The sequence below is a fragment of the Eretmochelys imbricata genome, chromosome 17 (genome assembly GCF_965152235.1).
Source record: "Eretmochelys imbricata isolate rEreImb1 chromosome 17, rEreImb1.hap1, whole genome shotgun sequence".
NCBI classification, from domain to species: domain Eukaryota; kingdom Metazoa; phylum Chordata; order Testudines; family Cheloniidae; genus Eretmochelys; species Eretmochelys imbricata.
This window is the reverse complement of record NC_135588.1, coordinates 20,017,663-20,039,288: the sequence shown is the minus strand read 5'-3', so window position 1 is coordinate 20,039,288 and position 21,626 is coordinate 20,017,663. Positions and strand designations below refer to the sequence as shown.

Sequence of the window (21,626 nt, the reverse complement as noted above, 5' to 3'; positions counted from 1 at the left end):
ACAGAGATACCTGAGGTATCACCTGGTTCCCCATGCTTCAGCAGAGGACTCAAGCTGGCATGATAAATGTGAAGGGGTGACTGGTACAGCATTCTCTGCGAAGGCTGGAGGACTCTGGAAATTGCTCTCCTACCAGAGTCAACCCAGCCCAATTCGATGGTCTTCTGGGCACACAGTGGAAGATGCCGGTTTGAGAGGCTTTGGAGAAAGGGCCAAGGAACTGGGATTTGGTTTTTATATGGGAAAGGCCTTACCCTACATTGTTATCAAATCCTTTAATTCCTGCCCAGGAGTGCCCTCTGCTGGACCAAACCAGGAGGCCAGGCTACTTTAAGAGCTGCTTAAATCAGCAAAACTGGAGAGCCACACACACTGCGAGAGAAAGCTGGAGAAGTAGGATGTAAAGGGAGCTGGAAGCCAGGAGACCTCCAAAGAGGGTGTGAGCCGGGACAGCTGCTGGTGAGGAGGCAGCTTTAGACAAGGATTCAAACGCTTTTGATGGCAGACTCCAGCAAAACATGTGTCCCCTTCTACTTCCGAGACATTCACTCACTTTCCCGGGGGCTCAGGAGTTGAGAGTCTGAAGTGTTCTTGAAAAAAAAACAGGGCAACGTCTCTGCAGGCCCCTCTCCCAGCACAGGAACAAACCCTGCTGGGCAACTTCTGCAGCGTGGGCAGGATGCGAGCGTAGGGTTACCACTCTGGTTTCTTGATTTCCTGGGCTACCCAGGCCAGCTCCTGCTGAGGCATCCAGAAGAGACACATCTCCAGGAAGATGGAGAGAATGTCGTAAATACAATCCCCAGAGACCAGGCAGAGAAATTCCCTAGCTGATCCATCTGCGTGATGTGGCCCCACCACTGAGCACCACATCACAGCCCAGTCTACGGCATTACCTGGGAAATCAATACACAATCACTGAATAGGCCAGGAGCCAGAGATGGAGCAGAGTTATTATGTCCCATGAGTCCAAACCACCCCCACCCTCCCACCCCTGCTATTTTGTCTACTTGCCCAGTCTAGATTTCGGTTTCCAGGAGCGTAGCTTTCACCATTGCCCTTAGGAGATTATGCTTCTTTTCAGATGCTCCCAGATAATTCAGAAGCACAAGCCGACGATGTTTCAAAGGGTTTTAATTGGCGTGTGCAGTGTTTTGTGTTTACAGTAAAGGATACTTTCATGGCTACACAGACCACCTCCTCCACCAAGCAAACAGATGCCAGTCTAAACTGCTGTAATTTACAACTTCTTCTGGATCTCTCAGCGAGTTACAGTAGCCTACACTAACCCCTGAATTTGGCCTGGAGAATGATCAGAGTTGTTCTCATTTGTCACCAAATGAACACAGCAAGATTAGAGCCACTGGAAAAACGGAGGAAAAATTCGCCAGTCATTTGGAAATTACGTTCCGTTTCGCAGGTTCAACATGGGCCCATTCTCTCTTGGTTTGTTTGTTTTAATTGAAAACGTTCAATCTGCATTTGTCAGCTCCCCCCTTTTTTTCGGTAAATGGTCCAGTGGAAACCCCAGTTTGGGGTAAACGAAAAATGGCAATAGCAGGTTTGATAAAAATTCCCATTAAAAATATTGTGAAAAACAACATAAAAAGTATGTGGAAAAAGTCAACAGGGTTTTAGTTTTTAGAGTCTCCCCCGCCCAAAACTTTTCATCTTACGGGAAATATGTTGGCATCTTTGGACCAAAAAACCCCTTCCAAATATGTTTAAAGTTTCAGCCATCTGGACCCTGGCACATCAGGGTGGTAGTTCTGGGATTATCCAACCCTGCCAGGCTAAAGGGCCAGTCTCCTCCTGTTTGCAAGTGGAGATGTCTTTGAACTGAGAAGCTGGTCTTGTCTTCTCTAGAGCTCTGTAAAATGCCCATTTTAGCGCTTCTGCTTAGGGGGGGCCATGGGCTAACCCACTGAAGAACACGCAGGCCGGAGAGATCTGCCCACTGTTCATCTCAAGGTAGCGACTATCCCTGCTCGCCTGTGCCAGTCATTGGGATGGCTCCTGAGACAGAAGTTCAAGTAGGTCATTGGCAAGAGGTACCTGGGTGAAGGACCGACCTGGGAAGCTAAACATGTATCTAATTAAAAGCCCTCCCCATGGGGATCAGCCGCCATCTTTTCGATGCCATGTTCAGGGCCAGATTTTGCCCTTGTCTGTGCCCAGGGCATCAATGCGTGGAGGGGGACGGAAGGCACAGCATGGCCCCGGTCATGTCCGATCGTGTGGGAGATCAGAAGAGAGTCTGACTGGAATTCCTGCCCGAGCAGCCAATCCACGGCAGCTGGGCGGCCCATTTCCCAGTGACCACCACCTGCAGCTTGGCCTGGTCGAACTTCCAGTATTGGTCGTCCCTGAAGAAGTACACGAAGCCATCCTGCTGCGTCAGAGCGCCGTTCGCCCCGGCCGGGACCCCGTTCCAGTCCCTCAGGCTCCTGGGGTAGTAGCGCTCCACCCGCAGGGACTCCTCGCTCAGCACGTAGTACTTGGGGCCCTTGAAGAGCACCAGGTGGCGGAGCTGCTGGAAATAGAGGGCCGCGTCAAGGTGGCGAGGGAGGTTGCTGGTGCTGCACTTCTGGGGGAATCCCGCCTCCAAGGCGGACCCTTTGTATCGCCAGCATCGGCCGCCTGGGGAGAAGCCAGAGACAAAGCTGGTTAGGATCGCTGCGGGGGGAGGGAGGCCGTGTAGGGGCCAGGACACACAGAGGGGAAGTCAAGAGCCATGATCTATCGACAGCATTTTGACAATGACAAGAGAGAGACAGGGAGCTGGTTTCTCAAAGGTGTGTAGGAACTAAATACTAGACAGCACGTTTCATCAGCAGATCTCAAAGCGCTTCACAAAGAAGCACAGCACCATTCCTGCAATTTTACAGATGGGGAAACTGAGGCACAGAAAGGCAATGCGATTTTGTTCAAGGTCACCCAGCAGGCCCATAGCAGAGCTGGGAATAGAACCCAGGTCTCCCGAGTCCCAGTCTAGTGCTCTATCCACTAGGCCACATGGGCAGGTCAAATAGGCACTTGGAGGAGGACAGATGGTGTTGTGGTTCAAGTGTAACACTGCACCCCACGTGGGCTGCCGGCAGGAGGGATCTGGATTTAAAAGCAGGAGCCTTTCCTGCCAACCTAAATGACCCAAGGCTGCAACAGGCTCGTCTGTGGCCCAGTACCACGCTGCGGGAGGTCCCACGCCCTGGGCTGTGATTCAGATCTGGAGCCAGCTCACCCGTGGTGAATTGCACAGAACTCAGACAAACTGCCTTGGAAGGATGAACACCTTCTGGATGGTGCCCATACCCAGCACCGCCCACCTTAGTTTGCAAACCATAGCTACGAGAGGTCAGACCTGCCCGCCCTCATTCACCTCCGTGGGCATGGACCCTGAATCCTAATGCCTGCATTTGGTAGCAGACTCTTTCCGCAGACACACCCAGCTGCTCTGAGATCATGGGCAGACCTGGGGAAGATGCTTTCCACAGGAATATTATTAGTTCCCGTAGCCAGCTGCTGTGTCCTTGGACCATCCATCTATACATGCTCCCCAGTGCTGGTCACACATGCCTGCTGCACCACTGATGGCTGTCCATCAAATGAAAACAAAAGGATGGGGTGGGAATCAAGGCCATGGCTACAAAAGGCTGACTCAGAGGGAGATGGGCGTAGATTTCTTAATGACAAACAACCAGCAGGTGTCAGTGTGGTCCAATTTATGATAGGTTCCCCAGCCCTACATCAGAATCCCTGAGCGGTTCCCAGGGGGAAGAGGGATACTTACCAGGTTTGGGGTTTATTATTAAAAGACAACAGCCCAACTAATGCCCCCTTCACAGATCGACGCGCAACAACAGAGAATCCTAAAGGGCTAACGTGGACTGCAAAGAGGCCTAGATGCGCTCAGGAAACCTGTGATCAAACCCAGCTCTGGGATCACAAGGGGGAACTCACCTGCACGGGATATCCTACCTAAGGTACTTATAGGGTGACCAGCACTGTAATACCTAAGCACCTCACAATTTCTTTCATGCTTTTCTCCTCCCAACACCCTGGTGAGACAGGGCAGGGTAGGGCTGTTATCTCCATGGCACAGCTGGGGAACTGAGGTGCAGAAAGGCTAAGTGACTTGCCCAAGGTCTCTCAGAAAGTCTGTAGCAGAGCACAGAACCGAACCCAGGTCTCTCAAGTCCAAGGCTACAAACACCTGTCTTATTCCGATTATATTTACTCGGTGCCAAAGCACTTGCCAGACACGCAGCAGATAGGGCAGCCATCCCGACAGGCCAACCAGCTCAATAAACTCTAGGTCAGTGATTCTCAAACTTCCTGGCTCCTTTCACATAGCCCCAACCCCCAGTTTGAGAACCTCTGCTCTAGGTCTTCGTCCCCTTCTGTTCAGGAACTGGAAGTGGGAGAGGCTGGCTGAAGAGACTGGCAATGGGATACAGGGCCATTCACCTCTTCCAGGGCATGGACTGAAACCCCTGTGAGAAGAGCCTGTCTCCGAGCAGGATTTATGGAGCGCTTTGTGCAACTCAGGAGATGGACGAGTGCTCAGTCCCTCTCCCAAAGGGCATGCAGCCTAAATGAGGCAGGCACTAGTGGATGAAAGCAGCGGAACTGGCCTCCTTAGAGATGGACTGAATGGGCTGCTGGCTAATCTCCCCTCTCAGCCGTTGTGAGGCGATCCCTCCAGGGCAGGGGTGAGGCAAGATCACCCTGCTCTTCCTGTTCCTGCTGCCCGAGGCCCCAGGGCTGCCACAAGTTGTGCAAAAACCAACACAATACACAACCAGCTGAGCACTTGCTATTCCCACTGCTTCCCGTAGGGGCCGCTGGTGCACAGCGCCTCAATGCCAAGCCAGTCACTCCAGAGCAAAACCAAGGATCTCAGGACAGATGCAACCAGCGGGGAGTGCACGGACCAGCCCTTACTGGGATCCTCCACACCGAGGACCCTCCATTGCCACTGAGTGCACCTCCTCCGGCTGGCGAGCCCCGAGCGGTGCAGTGAAATCCCGGGGTCAGGGCCGGCCTTACCCATACGCAAAGTACGCAGCTGCGTCGGGCACCAGGAAATTTGGGGCTGCGTGTTGCTCCAGCCCCTGCTCCGGCTCTTCCCCAGGGTCCCCGCCCCGGCTCTTCCCACCCCAGCCCCCTGGGCTCTGCAGCAGGGCTGGGCCTGCACTCACCCTCTTCCCCAAGCCAGCCTCCCACCCTGTGGAGGCCTGGGGCCCCACACCACCCCTGCGTGGGGGGGCTGCGTAGGGCCCCCCAAATAGCTAGGAATGGCCCTGCCCAGGGACCCCGGAGATCAAAGGGAAACGTCCCCAGCTGGCATTTTGGGCTGTAAACTGAGATCTCTGCAATTGCTGGCTAAAGGCCCCGGACTCTGGCTGTCTACTATGGACCCCGTCACCGTTGTGTCCGAGCGTCCCACAATCTCTAATGTATTTCTCCTCCCCACACCTCTGTGAGGTCGAGCTGGGCTGTTATCCCCATGGTACAGATGAGGAGCCGAGGCACGGAGAGGCTAAGTAACTTGTCCCGGGCCATGCAAGGAATCTGTGGTAATGCAGGAATTGAAGCCAGTTCTTCCACCACCCGCTCTAGTGCCCGAACCGCTAGACGATCCTTCCTTGCAAGGGTGCTCGTACACTGGGAGAGCCGCCCTGACAATCCCTGTAACCGTGGCCTGCCGTTGCGCCTCTCTCCTTTTCCACTGCGAAGCCATGCCTAAATGAGCGTGCCTACGGCTGGCGGGTTAGTGTTATTAGTTTGTATTATGGCTGGGCCCCCTTGTGCTCGGCGCTGTACAACCACATCGGCAGACAGAGCTGGGGCCCTGATCCCTCCCTGGGGGTTATGGCAAAACAAATGAAACAGCCAGAACAGCAGCAACTCCTTCCCCTGCAACCGCAGGCCCTCGGCACACGGGCTGATTTCCCACTGCCCCATCAGCCTCAGCGCCGGCTGGGCACTCGGTTCCTGGACTATGGGTTATGGCAAGGGAAGAAAAACAAAAACTCTTTTCAAAGAGCCTCCCCCGCTCCCAGGCTGTTTCTGATCCTAGCCCTGCAGCAGGGGTGGGGGCGGAAGCCAGGGGCGGGAGGGAAGAGGGACTGCTGGGCCCCACCCTGCTGTAGGAACAAAGCCCCCATTCTGAACAGCCTCCAAGCTGTTACAATTACAAGCCAATGTGACACTGACATCCATTCTCCTTTGCAGAGGAGTGCCTGGGCCTGCCCTAATGACCCTGAGCTGCCCCTTTAAATGCTGGAAATGGCCCAACTTGATTATCATACACATTGTAAGGAGAGTGGTCACTTTAGATAAGCTATTACCAGCAGGAGAGTGGGGTGGGAGGAGGTATTTCTTCATGCTTTGTGTGTATATAAAAAGATCTTCTACACTTTCCACAGTATGCATCCGATGAAGTGAGCTGTAGCTCACGAAAGCTTATGCTCAAATAAACTGGTTAGTCTCTAAGGTGCCACAAGTCCTCCTTTTCTTTTTGCGAATACAGACTAACACGGCTGTTACTCTGAAACCTTTAAATGGCCAGTAAGTCAGCCCACTGCAGCAGTTCCCAGTCAGATGGGGGACTACGTCGTCTTAGCCATTGGGGTCCCAAACACCATGGCCACAGCCCCTGTAACACTCGGGGCTCAGAGCGCTGCACTGGCCTCTTGCTAATCAACAACACTTAGCGCTTGGAAAGTGCTTTCCACCCCTTCGTCCCAAAGAGTTTCACAAAAAAGGGGGAGCGTCTTTCTCCCAATTTTACAGATGGGGAAACTGAGGCTCAACAAAGCAAAGGGGACCTGCCCAAGGTCAGCAGCGAAGCCAGGAACAGAATCCAGAGTCCCAACTCCCAGTCTAGAGCCCGATGCACCAGGCCATGCTCCGGACGGACAGACAGATCAAGGACACAGCCACAAGGGGGAGATTTTTGCTCCTCCCCATCTGGGTCTGGCTACCTTTGAAGAAGTAGAATTTGCCGTCTGCCTCCGACACAGCAGCCGCGTCAATGCCAGCTGGGAGCTCTGCCCATTGGGTCTGGAGCAGCTGCGGGTCGGTGGCGTTGCCTCCCTTCGCCACAACCCAGTAGTGGTGGCCTTTGAAGATGTAAAGGTTGTGATCTGCATCTGTGCAGAAGGGGAAACCAAGTTAGAGGGAGCGTGGCCTTGCAGACCTGAGCAGGGGGTCCTATCTCTGCAAGCCAACCGGTCCCCCTCTGCGCCCCACCCAGAACAGAAAGCAGCATGTGCAAATCCGCTACAGCAAGGGCCTCTCTCCTGCCCATCCAACATCTCTGCTTCTTCCCCCAGGAATCCACGCTCAGGCCCTCACTCACCCTGGGGGAGCTCATCTTCTCCAGGGCCAGCCCCATCCCCGTGTGTGTCAGCTCCACCTCTCTGCCCCAACATCTCCACCTGGGGGCCCTGCAGGCACCTTGAACACGCTATGGCAAACCCGCCACTTCCTCCCAAGCCCCCCGCTGCCCGTCCATTCACAACCCCACCTGCCCATCTCCTCACCGCAAAGCCATCTTTAACTCACCTCTCCTCTCCCTACATTCAGGGTCTGTACAAGCCCTACCAGCTCCTCTGCTAAGCCATCTCTAAGCCCCATCCCTACCCAACAGCACTGACTCTTCGGTCCTCTCTCCCCCGACCCCTGCAAGCCGCCCGCCCCTCCATGGCCTCCCAGCTTCTCCTCTCAATCCATAGACACTGCTATTGTGGAAGGCGTCTTCCTCCCCGTCGCTCCATCTAGGTTACTCCCCTTCCTCGCCTGCCTTTCGCCAACAGAAGTCAGCCCAATAAAAGATACCATCTCACCCACCTCGTCTGTCTCCTCCTGCTTCAAGTTCATTCTTCGCCCTCCCCTCCAAGGCTCTGCATCGCTGAGTTCATTTCCTACTTCATCCGCTATGCCTTCCCCCTCTGTACTCCTCCCTCAAGCCTCCTTGCACCTTCTTCCTCGCTACCATGTGTACTTAGCTACCCCCCTGGGGAGCATGTTACAGGTCTACCCCTCTGTGCCTGATCTGCCGAGGATAGGAGTCTGTCACAGTCCCACCCTGGGACACTTGGCTCCTGCTTTTAGTTCTGGAGGTCCCCAGTTCAATCCTTGGTGTGTTGGCCAACACAGCAGCTCTCCCACTTGGCATGTCTTTCTCTTTCCCTGCACACCTCTCCTCAGGACACACATGCTACTTCCTCAGCTCTTTCAGTGGTACCCTAGACTTGATCCCCCAGGGGGTTATTAACACTGCCTCCGCCATCAGCAGCTGGAGGGGAAACGGGCCAGTGGATCTAATACAGTGCTTCTTGGACTTTTGTACTGGTGACCCCCTTTCGCACAGCAAGCCTCTGAGTGCGACCCCCCTGAGGGATTAAAAACACTTTTTTATATATTTAACAGCATTATAAATGCTCGAGGTAAAGTGAGATTTGGGGTGGAGGTTGACAGCTCGTGACCCCCCACATAATAACCTCACGACCCCCTGAGCGCTCCCGACCCCCAGTCTGAGAACCCCTGATCTAATAAATTTGTCTTTTCCATCTCGAACGTCTACAAATGACAAGCAACAAGAGAGGGCGGGCTGGACGGAGCAGCCGGGAGAGGGCTCCAGCTGCGCGTCGGCGTCTGGGAGACTCACCGATGGTGATAGCATCGAAGAAGGACTGGCAGTAATAAGAGCCGAGGCTCCCCTGCAGCTGATTGTCACCTGGAAAATCAGGGCTCCAGTTCTGGAAATGAGCAAATAACTTCCCAGGAAGCCGCACAGCGGAGCCCCTCGAAGGCTTTCCTGTGATGGAAAGGGAAACCATGAGATGTGTAGAGTGGCTGCACAGGGCCAGACTGGGTCAGACCAAAGGTCCATCTAGCCCAGTGTCCTGTCTTCCGACAGTGGCCAATGCCAGGTGCCCCAGAGGGAATGAACAGAACAGGTCATCAGCAAGTGATCCATCCTGTGTTGCCCGTTCCCAGCTTCTGGCAAACAGAGGCTCGGGACACCACCCCTGCCCATCCTGGCTAATAACCATTGATGGACCTATCCTCCATGAATTTATATAGTTCTTTTTTAACCCTTGTATAGTCTTGGCCTTCGCAACATCCTCTGGCAAAGAGTCCCCCCAGGGCTTCGGCAAACCCAGGGAAAGGGGCGTCTGTAGATGCACTTAGACATCACGCAAGCCTTTTATCTGGATGCGAGGTTACGACCAAGGGACCCGAGCTGGGTGAACCTTTTCAGCTGAAACATTTTTTTCAGCAAAAGATGCAGATTTGGCTATCCTGAACCGGTTTGGGAATTCACGTCAATTTCACTGAATTGTTCAGAAACATTTTCAGATGATCAAAATCTAAATGAAACTTTTCAATGTTGCTGAAACAATTTTTTTGGTTACTTTTCAATTCACCTGAAATTCTGACCGGTTTTGGTTTTGATCAGACAACGATTCCCTGCCCACCCCCCCCCCCACCCCGCCCTCTCCCCCGACATTTCAGAATTGCCAGAGAACCAGAAGATCCATCGTTCACCCGGTTCTAGCTGAAACAAGAGGGTATAATAGAGGGAGAGTCAGAGCCTGGGGCACTGGGCCTGGTGCAAGATCTGAGGCCTGAACCAGAGGCCGTGAACCAAAGTCAGGCCATGGATTAAAGCAGATGCTCACAAGTTCGTTATCCAGTACATGAACTTGGCAAAGTTGTTGCTAGTTGACGAGGCACTAGATATTTACATAAAGATATTCCAGCTAGTACAGATACGCCCAGAGGTGAAAGTAAGCTGGTACAGTATGGTGCAGCGTACTGGCAAGAGCCGGTACACAGCCGACCATACTGGCAGGGGGCAGCTTCCCCAGGCGGGCAATTTAAAAGGGCCCTGGGCTCCCGTCAGCGGCCGGAGCCCCTGGCCCTTTAAATTGCCGCCAGATCCCCGCTGCCGGAGCCCTGGGGTAGCAGCGATGGCTGGGAGCCCCGGGCTCCGGCAGCCATTTAAAGGGCCTGGGCCCTTTAAATCACCACCAGAGCCCCAGGGCTCCTGGCTGCCGCTGCAGCTACCATAGGGCTCCAGCGGCGATTTAAAGGTCTCGAGGCTCCCAGCCGCCGGTACCGCAGCCGGAGCCCCGGCCCTTTAAATTGCCTCCCTGCTGCCAGAGCCCCAGGGTAGCGGTGGTGGCCGGGAGCCTCGGGTCCTTTAAATCACTGCCAGAGCCCAGTGGCTCCCGCCCGCTGCCGCAGCTAACGCTACCATGGCTGCTACCGGAGCCGGAGCCCCAGGCCCTTTAAATCACCCGGGAGCCCCGGGGTAGCAGCAGCGATTTAAAGGGCCCGGGGATTTAAAGGCCCCGCTCCTTCTGCCTGAGGCCCTGCCCCTTCCGCCCGAGGGTCACACACCGCCGCCTGCTCAGGACCCCGGCCCTGCATACCGATAAGTCCCTTAAGTTACTTTCACCTCTGGGTACACCCCAGTCTAGTTCAAGAGAAGCTGGTTTGACAATAGGGATGTTTTGTCCAAGATATAAGGAACAAGAGAAGGTAACAAATAGATGTCATGAAACACGTAAGGTGGCATGTAAGTTCTTTATCCCAGTTGTTTGTCTCCATCAAAAACCTAGGGTACCTTGTCTTAACCCTTTGTCCGGCTTAGGGGGCAGTAGAAAGTCCACTGCTGACGAAGCCGGTCCGTCGTAATGGGCACGCATGTGTTCGTGTACCTGCAGAATCTGCGGGGCCCTAGTACTGTACTTCGTTGACAAGAAACCTGGCCGAGCACCTTCACCACCAACCTGCGTCTGGGGTCCCTCTGGGTAGCACTATCGATGCCTGCAGGGTCAGCTACCCGTGCAGAGCTGGGGCAGCGCGTGGAGAGAACATACACACAAGCCAACAGATGATAGAGGGGATCCAGGAGACCTGTGCTCACCGTACAGGTTCTGGACAGCAAGGATGTCATCCCAGCTCAGCACAAAGTCCTTGCCCAGCTTCTTATAATAGGGAGACATCAGGGCGCTCCTGACGGGCGAGTGCTCCAGCCCCAGGGTGTGCCCGATCTCGTGTGCTACCACCACAAACAGGTTGCGACCCTTGCCGCTGTGCAGGGACCATCGCTCATCGCTGTCGAAGTGCGCCTCCCCCCGGCGGGGGAAGAACGCGTGTGCCAGGGCGCCCCCTGGTGGAAAGAGAGGAGCGGAGGCGGTTACAACTGACACAAAGGTCACATGCACGTGCCGGTCCTCTTCTACAATGGTGAGGGACGTTTGGGCACAAAAGGGCAAAGGATGCTGTCCACGGGGGCACTAGGTGTTTATATAGATTGAGCAATTGCTTAGATTTAGTATTACCCCTAAAATATCCATCATCTTATTTAATGTGGACTTTTTAACAAGTATATTAGTACGGGCTGTGCTGGTAAATGTTTTGGTTTGTGGAAATAATGCAATTAGTATTTTTAGGGGGTGGTTGAGCTATACGGGGGGGGCAAAAACATTCCTGTTTAGGGCCCCCCAATGGGCTAGCACTGGCTCTGGATACAGTGGCAGCTAAGTCGGTGTGTGTGAATACAACACTGATGGGAGATTGACAACCCCAAAGGTAGAAGCCCTGTTTTATTCCCAGATCAGGGAGTATACGGGCAGGGAAAATTTGCTTCCTCAGTGGTGGGGAGAATCTACGAACAATTCATGCCAAATGTCCTGTTCTGTCCTTAACCTCTCCACTGACTCTGCCAGTGGGTTTGGGAAATGGAAATCAGCCCAATAGGAACTGGCATCTAATCCCAGCTAACACGACATTTTGGTTACAGCTGATCTTGGCTGGATTTGAACCACTCACCTTCAGGTAAATCCTTGCTGGCTCCCTTTCACTAGCTATTCATTTCCTTTCACACGCCACAAACATTCACTGTGGAATCACTACAAAAACTAATTTCCCCCTGCTGATACTCAGACCTTCTTGTCAACTGTTTGAAATGGGCCACCTTGATTACATTGGCCTCATTAGCACTACAAAAGTGATTTCCCCCCTTCTTGTCAACTGTTGAGAATAGCGCACTTCCACCTTAATTGAATTGGCTCGTTAGCACTGACCCCCCACTTGGTAAGGCAACTCCCATCTTTTCATATGCTGTGTATATATACCTGTTACTGTATTTCCACTCCATGCATCTGATGAAGTGGGTTTTAGCCCACGAAAGCTTATGCCCAAATAAATTTGTTAGTCTTTTAGGTGCCACATGGACTCCTCGTTGTTTTTGCTGATACAGACTAACACGGCTACCCCTCTGAAACCCATGGAATCTAAGGCACCGAGAAGTGATGTCTGTATCAGGGGCGCTACAGGTCTGACAGCATTTAAATCGAATCCCTTATTTGCAGGGATAATTTAAAAAGGGCTCAGCCCAAAAGCAACCGTTCTTTTAAAACCAAATGCATTGGTCATTTGGATATGATTGTCCCAAAAATACATTCTTAAAATGTGAATTAAAACCAGGCCTTAAAAAAAAAAAAAAAAAAAAGGCCGGCGGTTGGATATTGTGGACTAATCTCTTTAGCAATAGTGAGATTAAAATGATTTCTGTTATTCATTTCTAAATACGGGCGATTTTATCTGTAGAGTGTGTTGTTCCATTGAAATTGGCATGAAGATCTTTATCACATGGGTTAATCGCTTGGGCGTGGGAGTAGTCACTCTGCAGTAACTCAGAACGAGCTACTATGCTGCATTGGCTGAAGGCTACGGGGATTGAAATGCCCCTGACATAGCAGAATGGCTTAGCAAGGGATGTGATGGACTTGGGAGGAAACAGCCCAAGCTGTGAAAAGTTTGTGGTCCTGGATTTGTGTGAAAGTCCACAGCACAGTTTACCAACTGACATCACAAATTCAACACACAAGAACATAAGAACAGCCATAGCAGATCAGACCAATGGCCCATCTAGCCCAGTATTCTGGCTCTGAGAGTGGCCGGTGTCAAATGCTTAAAGCAGTTGGAGGTTTAGGCACACCCGGAGCATGGGGTCACATCCCTGACCATCTTGGCTAATAGCCATTCATGGACCTATCCTCCAGGAACTTAGCTAATCCTTTTTTGAACCCTGTTATACTCTTGGCCTTCACAACATACTCTGGCAAGGAGTTCCACAGGTTGACTGTGCATTGTGTGAAGAAGTTCCTTGTGTTTTTTTTAAACATGCTGCCTAATAATAACAAATTCTAAGGAATCACAAATTCCTTAAAGCCAGGACATTAGGAATAAATATCTGCAACTAACCTCAGGTTTCGAAGGTGTGGAATTTGTAGCCGTCACCCCAGAATCGAGAGGCCCACATTTTACCACTGTCATAAATATAAAGGGAAGGGTAAACCCCTTTAAAATCCCTCCTGGCCAGAGAAAAAAATCCTCTCACCTGTAAAGGGTTAAGAAGCTAAAGGTAACCTCACTGGCACCTGACCAAAATGACCAATGAGGAGACAAGATACTTTCAAAAGCTGGGAGGAGGGAGAGAAACAAAGGGTCTGTGGATCTGTCTATATGCTGGTTTCTGCCGGGGATAGACCAGGAATGGAGTCTTAGAACTTTTAGTAAGTAATCTAGCTAGGTATGTGTTAGATTATGATTTCTTTAAATGGCTGAGAAAAGAATTGTCCTGAATAGAATAACTATTTCTGTCTATCTTTTTTGTAACTTAAGGTTTTGCCTAGAGGGGTTCTCTATGTTTTGAATCTAATTACCCTGTAAGGTATCTACCATCCTGATTTTACAGGGGGGATTTCTATTTATTTCTATTAAAAGTCTTCTTGTAAGAAAACTGAATGCTTTTTCATTGTTCTCAGATCCAAGGGTTTGGGTCTGTGGTCACCTATGCAAATTGGTGAGGCTTTTTATCCAACATTTCCCTGGAAAGGGGGGGTGCAAGTGTTGGGAGGATTGTTCATTGTTCTTAAGATCCAAGGGTCTGGGTCTGTAGTCACCTAGGCAAATTGGTGAGGATTTTTACCTAACCTTGTCCAGAAAGTGGGGTGCAAGGTTTTGGGAAGTATTTTGGGGGGAAAAACATGTCCAAACAGCTCTTCCCCAGTAACCAGTATTTGTTTGGTGGTGGTAGCGGCCAATCCAAGGACAAAGGGTGGAATATTTTGTACCTTGGGGAAGTTTTGACCTAAGCTGGTAAAGAGAAGCTTAGGAGGTTTTTCATGCAGGTCCCCACATCTGTACCCTAGCGTTCAGAGTGCGGGAGGAACCTTGACAACCACTAACCAGCTTCGGAGGAGAAATAAAAAGTAGGGCACAGATCCATGCCTAACGTCTAGTGCCTAGATCCATCAATGGAGCAACATTGATTTACACCACATGAGGATCTGTCCCAAGTCCTTGGGAACACAGCTGTGTCTAGGAAAGATCTCAGGGCATGCTTTACAGGACTAGTGTTGTTCAGTACGTAGACAGGAGTGAGACAAAGGCACTTGCATAGTTAGTCCCAGTGTCCTACCCAAACTCCAGCTAAGTAACAATTACATTCTACCCCCCTAAATCCCTGCCTCAGTCTCCATTGGACGGCCTGGCCCCAATTCTGCTCTCACTTACACCTGTGTAAGCCAGGAGGAACTCCATCCAAGGAATGGAGCTGGCACCAGAGTGAGATCAGAGACACAGAATCATAAATGCAGGGCTGGAAGGGACCTGAACGCACGATCAAGTCCAGGCCCCTGCGTCGAGGCAGGACCAAGTAAAGCTAGACCAGCCCTGACAGGTGTTTGTGCAACCTCTAATGATAGGGATTCCACAACCTTCCATGGAAGCCTGTTCCAGAGCTAAACTCCCCTTAGAGTTAGAAGATTTTTCCTAATAGCTAACCTAAGTCTCCCTTGCTGCAGATCGAGCCCATAACTTCATGTCCAGTCTCCAGTAGACACTGAATCATAGAGCCAGAGGGTTAGGAGGAACTGCAAGGGTCATCTAGTTTAACCTTCTGCCAAGATGCAGGATTTGTTGTGACTAAACCATCCAAGACAGATGGCTATCCAGCCTCCTTTTGAAAACCTCCGGTGTAGGAACTTCCATGACTTCCCTAGGCTGTTTGTTCCATTGTGCTAAGGAGAACAATTGATCACAGTTCTGTTTATAACAGCCCTTAACATATGTGAAGACTGTTATCAGGTCAGTCTTTTCTCAAGACTAAACATGCCCAGTTATTTTAGCCTTTGCTCACAAGTCAGGTTTTCTAAACCTTTGATCATGTTTGTTGCTCTCCTCTGGACTCTCTCCAATTTGTCCCCATCTATCGTGAAGTGCGGCACCCAGAATTGGACACAGTGGTCCAGCTGAGGCCTCACCAGTACCAAGCATAGAAGGACAATGACCACCCACGTCTTACATAGGACAGCCCAGAATGGTATTAGTCAGGCCCATCCTTCCCCTTCAGCCATCGTGTGCTATTCCTGGCCAACGACACTAAGCCGATCTGCTCATGGGGATGGCACTGGAGCATCACAAGCCTCTTCCCCTTCCCACCCCTCCCTCCCTCGCTTGCTGCCTGGTAAGAGCCCCTGGTGTAAAAGAGAAGCTTACGATGAGGGAGCGATTAGCACCTGGCCCATCGAAGGCGTTGCTGAGTCCATCGTTGTGGTCGCCGTGGAAGAAAGCCAGGCGGATGTCAGCAGGGCCGTCCAGCACCTCCCAGAATACCAAGGATGAGACGTTGCTCCAGAGATCGAAAGCTGCCTTCACCGCCACCCGCACCTGACGCTGGGGCAGATACCAAGGCCAGTTCACGATCCGGTAGGTCAGGTGCCGCTTGTACCACTTTCCACCTGAAAGAGGGAGGGTTTTCTTTTATGCCTCCATTGTGCTTCCCATCCACAGATCTCACTGCACCTTCCAAAGGAAGGCTGGGATCATTATACCCATTTTACACATGGGGAAACGGATGCACTGAGAAGAAAAGTGATCTGGCCATGTTAGAGCTAGGAATAGAAGCAAGTGTCCTGTCTCCTGACCCAGCACCCTATCCAATGGGCTATACTTCACCTCCACTGAACAGTGCATTCAGAAATCCTACAGATCCTGATCTCAGGTACAACAGAGTTAATCTGGAGTAGGTTCCTTTAATGGAGTGACTCTGGTTTCGCATTGGTGTAAATGAGATCAGAATCCAGCCCTGTTGATCTGAAGGTTCTTTCAGCTCAACACACCTCCTCCAGTTCACACACCAGGCAAAATTCAGATCTCAGTGACGAGAAGAAAAAATCTGGAATAATTCCACTGCCTTGAATGGAGTTACTCTGAATTTACACCAGTAAAACTGACAGCAGGATTTGGCCCACTGAATCTCTTCTCGGCAGCAAGGATCTCCATTGCCTACCACCCACAAAGGTTTGCCAGACAAGGGAACAATCACCACCACTGAATTGCTGGAGAGCTGAGCATTTTGAAGCCAAGGGGTGTTTTGATCTAGTTAGGAAAGAAAGTGGGACCCACAGCCTGAAGGAGGGCGTTTCCCCGCCAGAGCCAAGTGGAGTAAATGCACGTAGAGGGCCAGATCCTCAGCTGGTGTGATGGGTGCAGCTGTATTGAAGTCAATGGATCTATACCGATTTGCACGAGCTGCCGATCTTGCCCCATAACTAGCTTTACTACCTGTGGGTTTCAGTGAATGAAAACAAGGTTGCTGCTGAAAACAACTGCCCTGCAGGCGGAAAGAAATAACAAAGATGTGGGAAGGGGAATGACCTCAAACACAGGGGCAAGGCTGGGGGTGGCTGGTAAGGCAGCCCAAAAGGAATGCAAGATTTCAGGCACACGTCGCTGAACTGTCCACGCGGAAAGCCAGGCTTCGGTGGCAACGCTCCTGGGCAGCATGTGGGTGGGGTTGAAATGCGTCCCCAGGAAGGAACGGTGTGAAAAGGTGAACCAGCAGCCGCTGAGCTCAGGTCACGGAGGCTGGGAGTGGCAGCTCTTGGGATTGGCCGGTGGAGGTGAAACCCAATTCTGCAGAGCGGGTTTCCCCTTGCACCCCCCGCCGGGCCACGTGGCGAAGATCAGCTCCGGTGTCGTAAGGCTACAATGCTGCTTTTCAAACCCAGCCGGCTGGCTGAGGCTGAGAAGCAGCAGGGGAGCGTTTACACCCATCCACCACCAGCGCACGAGCACTCGTGTAACGTGTTTAATCCACGGATCCAACAGTGCTTTCCAAGGCAGGTAAGTATCATTGCCCAGCCCCTATACCGAGGCAGAGAGTGGTCCAACCGCTGCCCTGTTATATCAGACAGGATCCTTTCACCATCACCTCGCCTTCTCCTCCTCTTCTGTGTTTACCTTTTGTCGCTTGATACATACTTAGATCGTAAACTCCTTGGGGCAGGGACTATCTTTTCATTATAGACCTGTGCAGTACACTGGGGCCCTGATCCCTGACCAGGACCTCCCCGAGCTACCCTCATACAAGTGATAAGTTACGGCTGATATCTGTACAGTGGGGACAATGAGACTCACCTCCTTAGTGAAGCCCTTTGAGATCTACTGGTGCAAAGCTCTCGATAAGAGCTAAGGGTTGCTATTATTTCAAAAGTCAATGCTAATTTTAGGGGTATTGGTTTCTACGTGTCCAACATAAAGCACTCGGCAACCTCCGTGTTTCCACTCCATTGTGGGGAAAACAGAGCCGTTTAGTATCTGAACCACCAGCTGTAGTGACCAGGATCTCTGGGGGAAAGTGGCATTGGAGTGGGGGAGTCCTACAGGGGTTCAGATTTCCATGAAGACACATTGCCTGACGTTTTGGGCAGTCTCATGAACATTCCTCCGACCCCACGCTGAGTTTTAACTTTTGTTTTTCTAAGGGATTTTTTTTTTTATTACATTTCTAACATAGTGGAAACTGTGCTAAATAAACTAGATTGTAGAGGAGCTTCAGTGATTTACAGCAGCAGGGGATGTGACCCAAAGAGGCCTATGTGAACGCTATTCTCCTTGCCCTATTACAATACTAGGATGGCTGTGGGTAAGAAATAGCTAAAGCATTCAGCAGGCTCAAACTTGCTTTTTGCCAGCACCAGGTGGACCTGGAACCTCAGCGGTTCCACGTTTTCGTTATACTTAAACTACAATTCTTGAGCTTGTCAACCTAGCAGAGAAAGATACAAAACTATCCAACGGCTAGAAGTTGAAGCTAGACAAATTCAGACTGGAAATAAGGTGTCAATTTTTAGCAGTGAGGGGAATTAACCACAGGATCCATTTACGAAGGGTTGTGGTGGATTCTCCATCACTGCAAATTTTTAAATCAAGATTGGATGTTTTTCTAAGAGATCTACTGTAGGAATAATTCTGGGGCCGTCCTCTGGCCTGGGTTATATGGGTGGTCAGACTAGATGATCACAATGGTCCTTTCTGGCCTTGGAATCTATGAGCATGTTCTAAATTTGGCACCAGGAGTCCTTCTGGTTCGATTACAAGACACTTTACATTGTCCATTGCAACGCTGTTTTATAGTGTTTTATCCACATACTGAGCTAGCGTCCATTGAGCCAGCCACCCTGTACTGTAGTGGTTGAGCATCTCACAATATATTTATCTTCACAACCCACCCATGAGGGACAGCAGTGCGAGAATCACCATTTTATCCATAGGGAACTGACACAGAGAGGGTAAATGATTGGCCCAAGGTCACACACGAAGTCTGTAGCAGGATAGAGAACTGAACCTAGGTCTCCCAAATTCTAGGCTAGTTCCCTAACCACTAGGCCATTCTTCCTCTCAGAAAAGCAGTGTAGCACCATTAAGTAAACGGATCTATGAACATCAATGGAGCCAGCCTGCTGCACCAGCTGCGGGTCTGGCTCATTACTCCCAGACAACCGAGGAGTTCTGCACACACACACGCAAAAGCCAAAGGATGAGAAGCATTTACTGGCAGTTATGGGGGGGAGGAAAAAGAAATTCCTGGTTCCTCATGTGATTTACATAAGGTCCGAGTGGCCTAGGCTATAACATGTGCCAGCACTAATAACCAGCCGGCCAACTGGATGCAGGACATGGGAACCGTGCATTTGGAAATGCTTCACATAACTCTGCCTTATGGGGCATCACCCAGGGGAATGGCTGCACCTCTAATGATTGGAAAGCGGACATAGGCACAAAGCATTTCACACCTGGTATAAATTGTCAAATGCAATTGAGAGCAAGGGATTTTTAAACACTGAAGTGGACTTTCCTGAGCCTTCGGGCTGAGAACAGACGTAATGCAGGACTCTGATGGATTGTATAACCCTAAGAAGATACTGTAAAGAGACATCAGCAGAGAGTTTACGCCAAATGCTCAAGGGTGGGGAAGGACAGGGAAAGAAGCTTACAAAACCATAAGTTAGAGACGTTTGCAACATTGGGCTGAATCTGCCCCAGTCACAACCAGAGAAATTCCCTTAGTGGAACAGCTTATTATTCACCCTGGTACAACAATGGGAACTGGGGCTCAGTCCTCAGAGGTATTTTAGGCACCTAACTCCCATGGGAGTTTGAGGATCTGGGCCTTGATCCTTGAAGATTTTAAATCCAGATTTAAATCTTGCCATTTGTAACCCATCGTTGCAACAAGATGCTGGTACCTGAGAACCAGAAAGTGTAACTGACTCAACACTAAAATTAAACCAGCTGGGGCCGGATTTCATTGGCCCAGGAGAGTTAAACGTACAAAGGGAACAAACGGGCCTTGATCCTTGAAGATTTTAAATCCAGATTTAAATCTTGCCATTTGTAACCCATCGTTGCAACAAGATGCTGGTACCTGAGAACCAGAAAGTGTAACTGACTCAACACTAAAATTAAACCAGCTGGGGCCGGATTTCATTGGCCCAGGAGAGTTAAACGTACAAAGGGAACAAACGGGACAAAGCATTTAAACCATTGTTCACTTGGTCTAACCCCAGGCAGTGTCTGTGATGTAGGGAAGGACCTTTTAAAAAGACATAGGGCTCAATTTTCCAGGGGCCCTGCACTTTGTGTCTTCATCTGCGCTGGTCCAAAGTGAGCGTGAAGTGCATGCAACATACCAGATCAGAGTGGTAGCATTTTACACTCCCTGGGGTAAGTGACAACGCAAGGGTGCAGGGCAACAGCTGATCAGGCCCCTGGCATTTAACCAGAGAGTGTTAACCAGATTCCGAGTCCGGTTGTTCACTCCCCGGCCCTGCAGGGTGGAAGCAGCCAGTTCAGCCTGTGGTGGGGAATATGTCCCTCTCATCCCTTAGCATCAGCCCCTTCCAACTGCGCAGACACCAGGCACATCGATGAGGCCCCCTCTTGCTCCTAAAGGCTGCAGGCAGGATTTGGATCTCACTTGCACTGGTGCGAATCAGGAGAGACTCCAGTGAAGCCAATGAGTTCCAGCAGAATAAAATCTGAACCAGGCCCTGCGTCTGCACATTCTGGGGCCAGAGCAGCCCGCAGCTAAAGCAGAGCGAGCGCTGGGGTCTAGGAAAAGGCAACTGCAGCCTGGACGGATGGGTCTTTCCCCAGTGGGGTGCCCATTTCCTGCTGTTTATCCCAGCTCGGCTCTGCTTTTGCAGGGCTTTTTCGCAGCTAATCCCCGTTGATGGGCCAGCGTTTCCAAAGCCTGCAGAGGCTGTTTCAGGGCTTCGTTGCAGATACCTCGAGACACACTCTTCTCCTGTCGTGGGCACAGCCAGATAAACTTCTGGGGCTGGCGATTAAAGCAGGTGACAGGACATGTCTTTCTAACAAGCTCAGTCCCCTATTGTAAAGGCAAACCATGGCTGGGGCTTAAAACATCAAGGAACACTGCACCAGACATCAGGGAACACTATGGGGAGGTGCCTGGAAGATGCGGCCTTGTTCTCACTGCAGCAGCCAAGCCAGGACCTACAGATGCTGCAGCCTGTCTGAAGTGAACAGTGGCTCAGTTACGTTTCCCCCACTGCCAGCCCCAACTCAGCAGGGTAAGGATTCTATAGGGCTAGAGGCAGGGGCGGAAAAAAGCAGGGAAGGATTCAGGGGCAGATGCAGTCTGCAGCGTGCTTGCCTCTATGAGCATCCGGTGCCTAAATTAGCATGGCCACAAGCAGCAGCATGCTGGTCCCCTGCCATGATCAAAACATGGCTCCATCTTGCTGCATAGAACCAACCCTGGTCTGACCCCAGTTTGGACTGGGGTTAAAATGTGGTTAGGTCCAGTCTACACTACAATATGCAACAGTGTTTTATCCACAGCAGGGAACTAGCATGTTGTAATCGGGAGCTCGCATTGCAGAGCACATGGGTGAGACTGTCACCTAATAGAAGATCCCATCACGGCTATTCCCCTTTTTCCAACAAAGCTCACCCTGGCTCAGACAGATTGCTTCCTGTTGAAAGCAGGATAAACAATGAGCTCAGCAGAAAGCTTCTGAAGGGTCTGGCTTCCCAGCCACTGGGCCTAATCACTCTTTGTCCTGCCACAGCCACTCTCGGCATTTTCCCTGGGACGATCACGTGGCAGGAGTGTTCAGCTTCTCTTCCCCTTCCCCGCCCACACGTCAGCATATTTCATAGATTCTAAAGCCAGAAGGGACCACTTGACCATCAGGCCTGTATAACACAGGCCAGAAGAA

At 51.2% G+C, this 21,626-nt stretch overlaps 1 protein-coding gene across 1 annotated transcript in view; it reads right to left on the bottom strand.

Annotated features, from left to right (window-relative positions):
- Positions 1 to 2,245: 2,245 nt before the first annotated feature.
- Positions 2,246 to 21,626, bottom strand: part of MMP28 (matrix metallopeptidase 28) — a 44,937-nt gene continuing 25,556 nt past the window's right edge. The window contains exons 5-9 of the mRNA XM_077836940.1: positions 15,612 to 15,833; positions 10,949 to 11,194; positions 8,678 to 8,827; positions 6,990 to 7,157; positions 2,246 to 2,640 (exon numbers count right to left, since the gene is read on the bottom strand). Of these exons, the coding sequence (XP_077693066.1) occupies positions 2,246 to 2,640; positions 6,990 to 7,157; positions 8,678 to 8,827; positions 10,949 to 11,194; positions 15,612 to 15,833 (1,181 nt within the window). The remainder of the gene's footprint in view (positions 2,641 to 6,989; positions 7,158 to 8,677; positions 8,828 to 10,948; positions 11,195 to 15,611; positions 15,834 to 21,626) is intronic.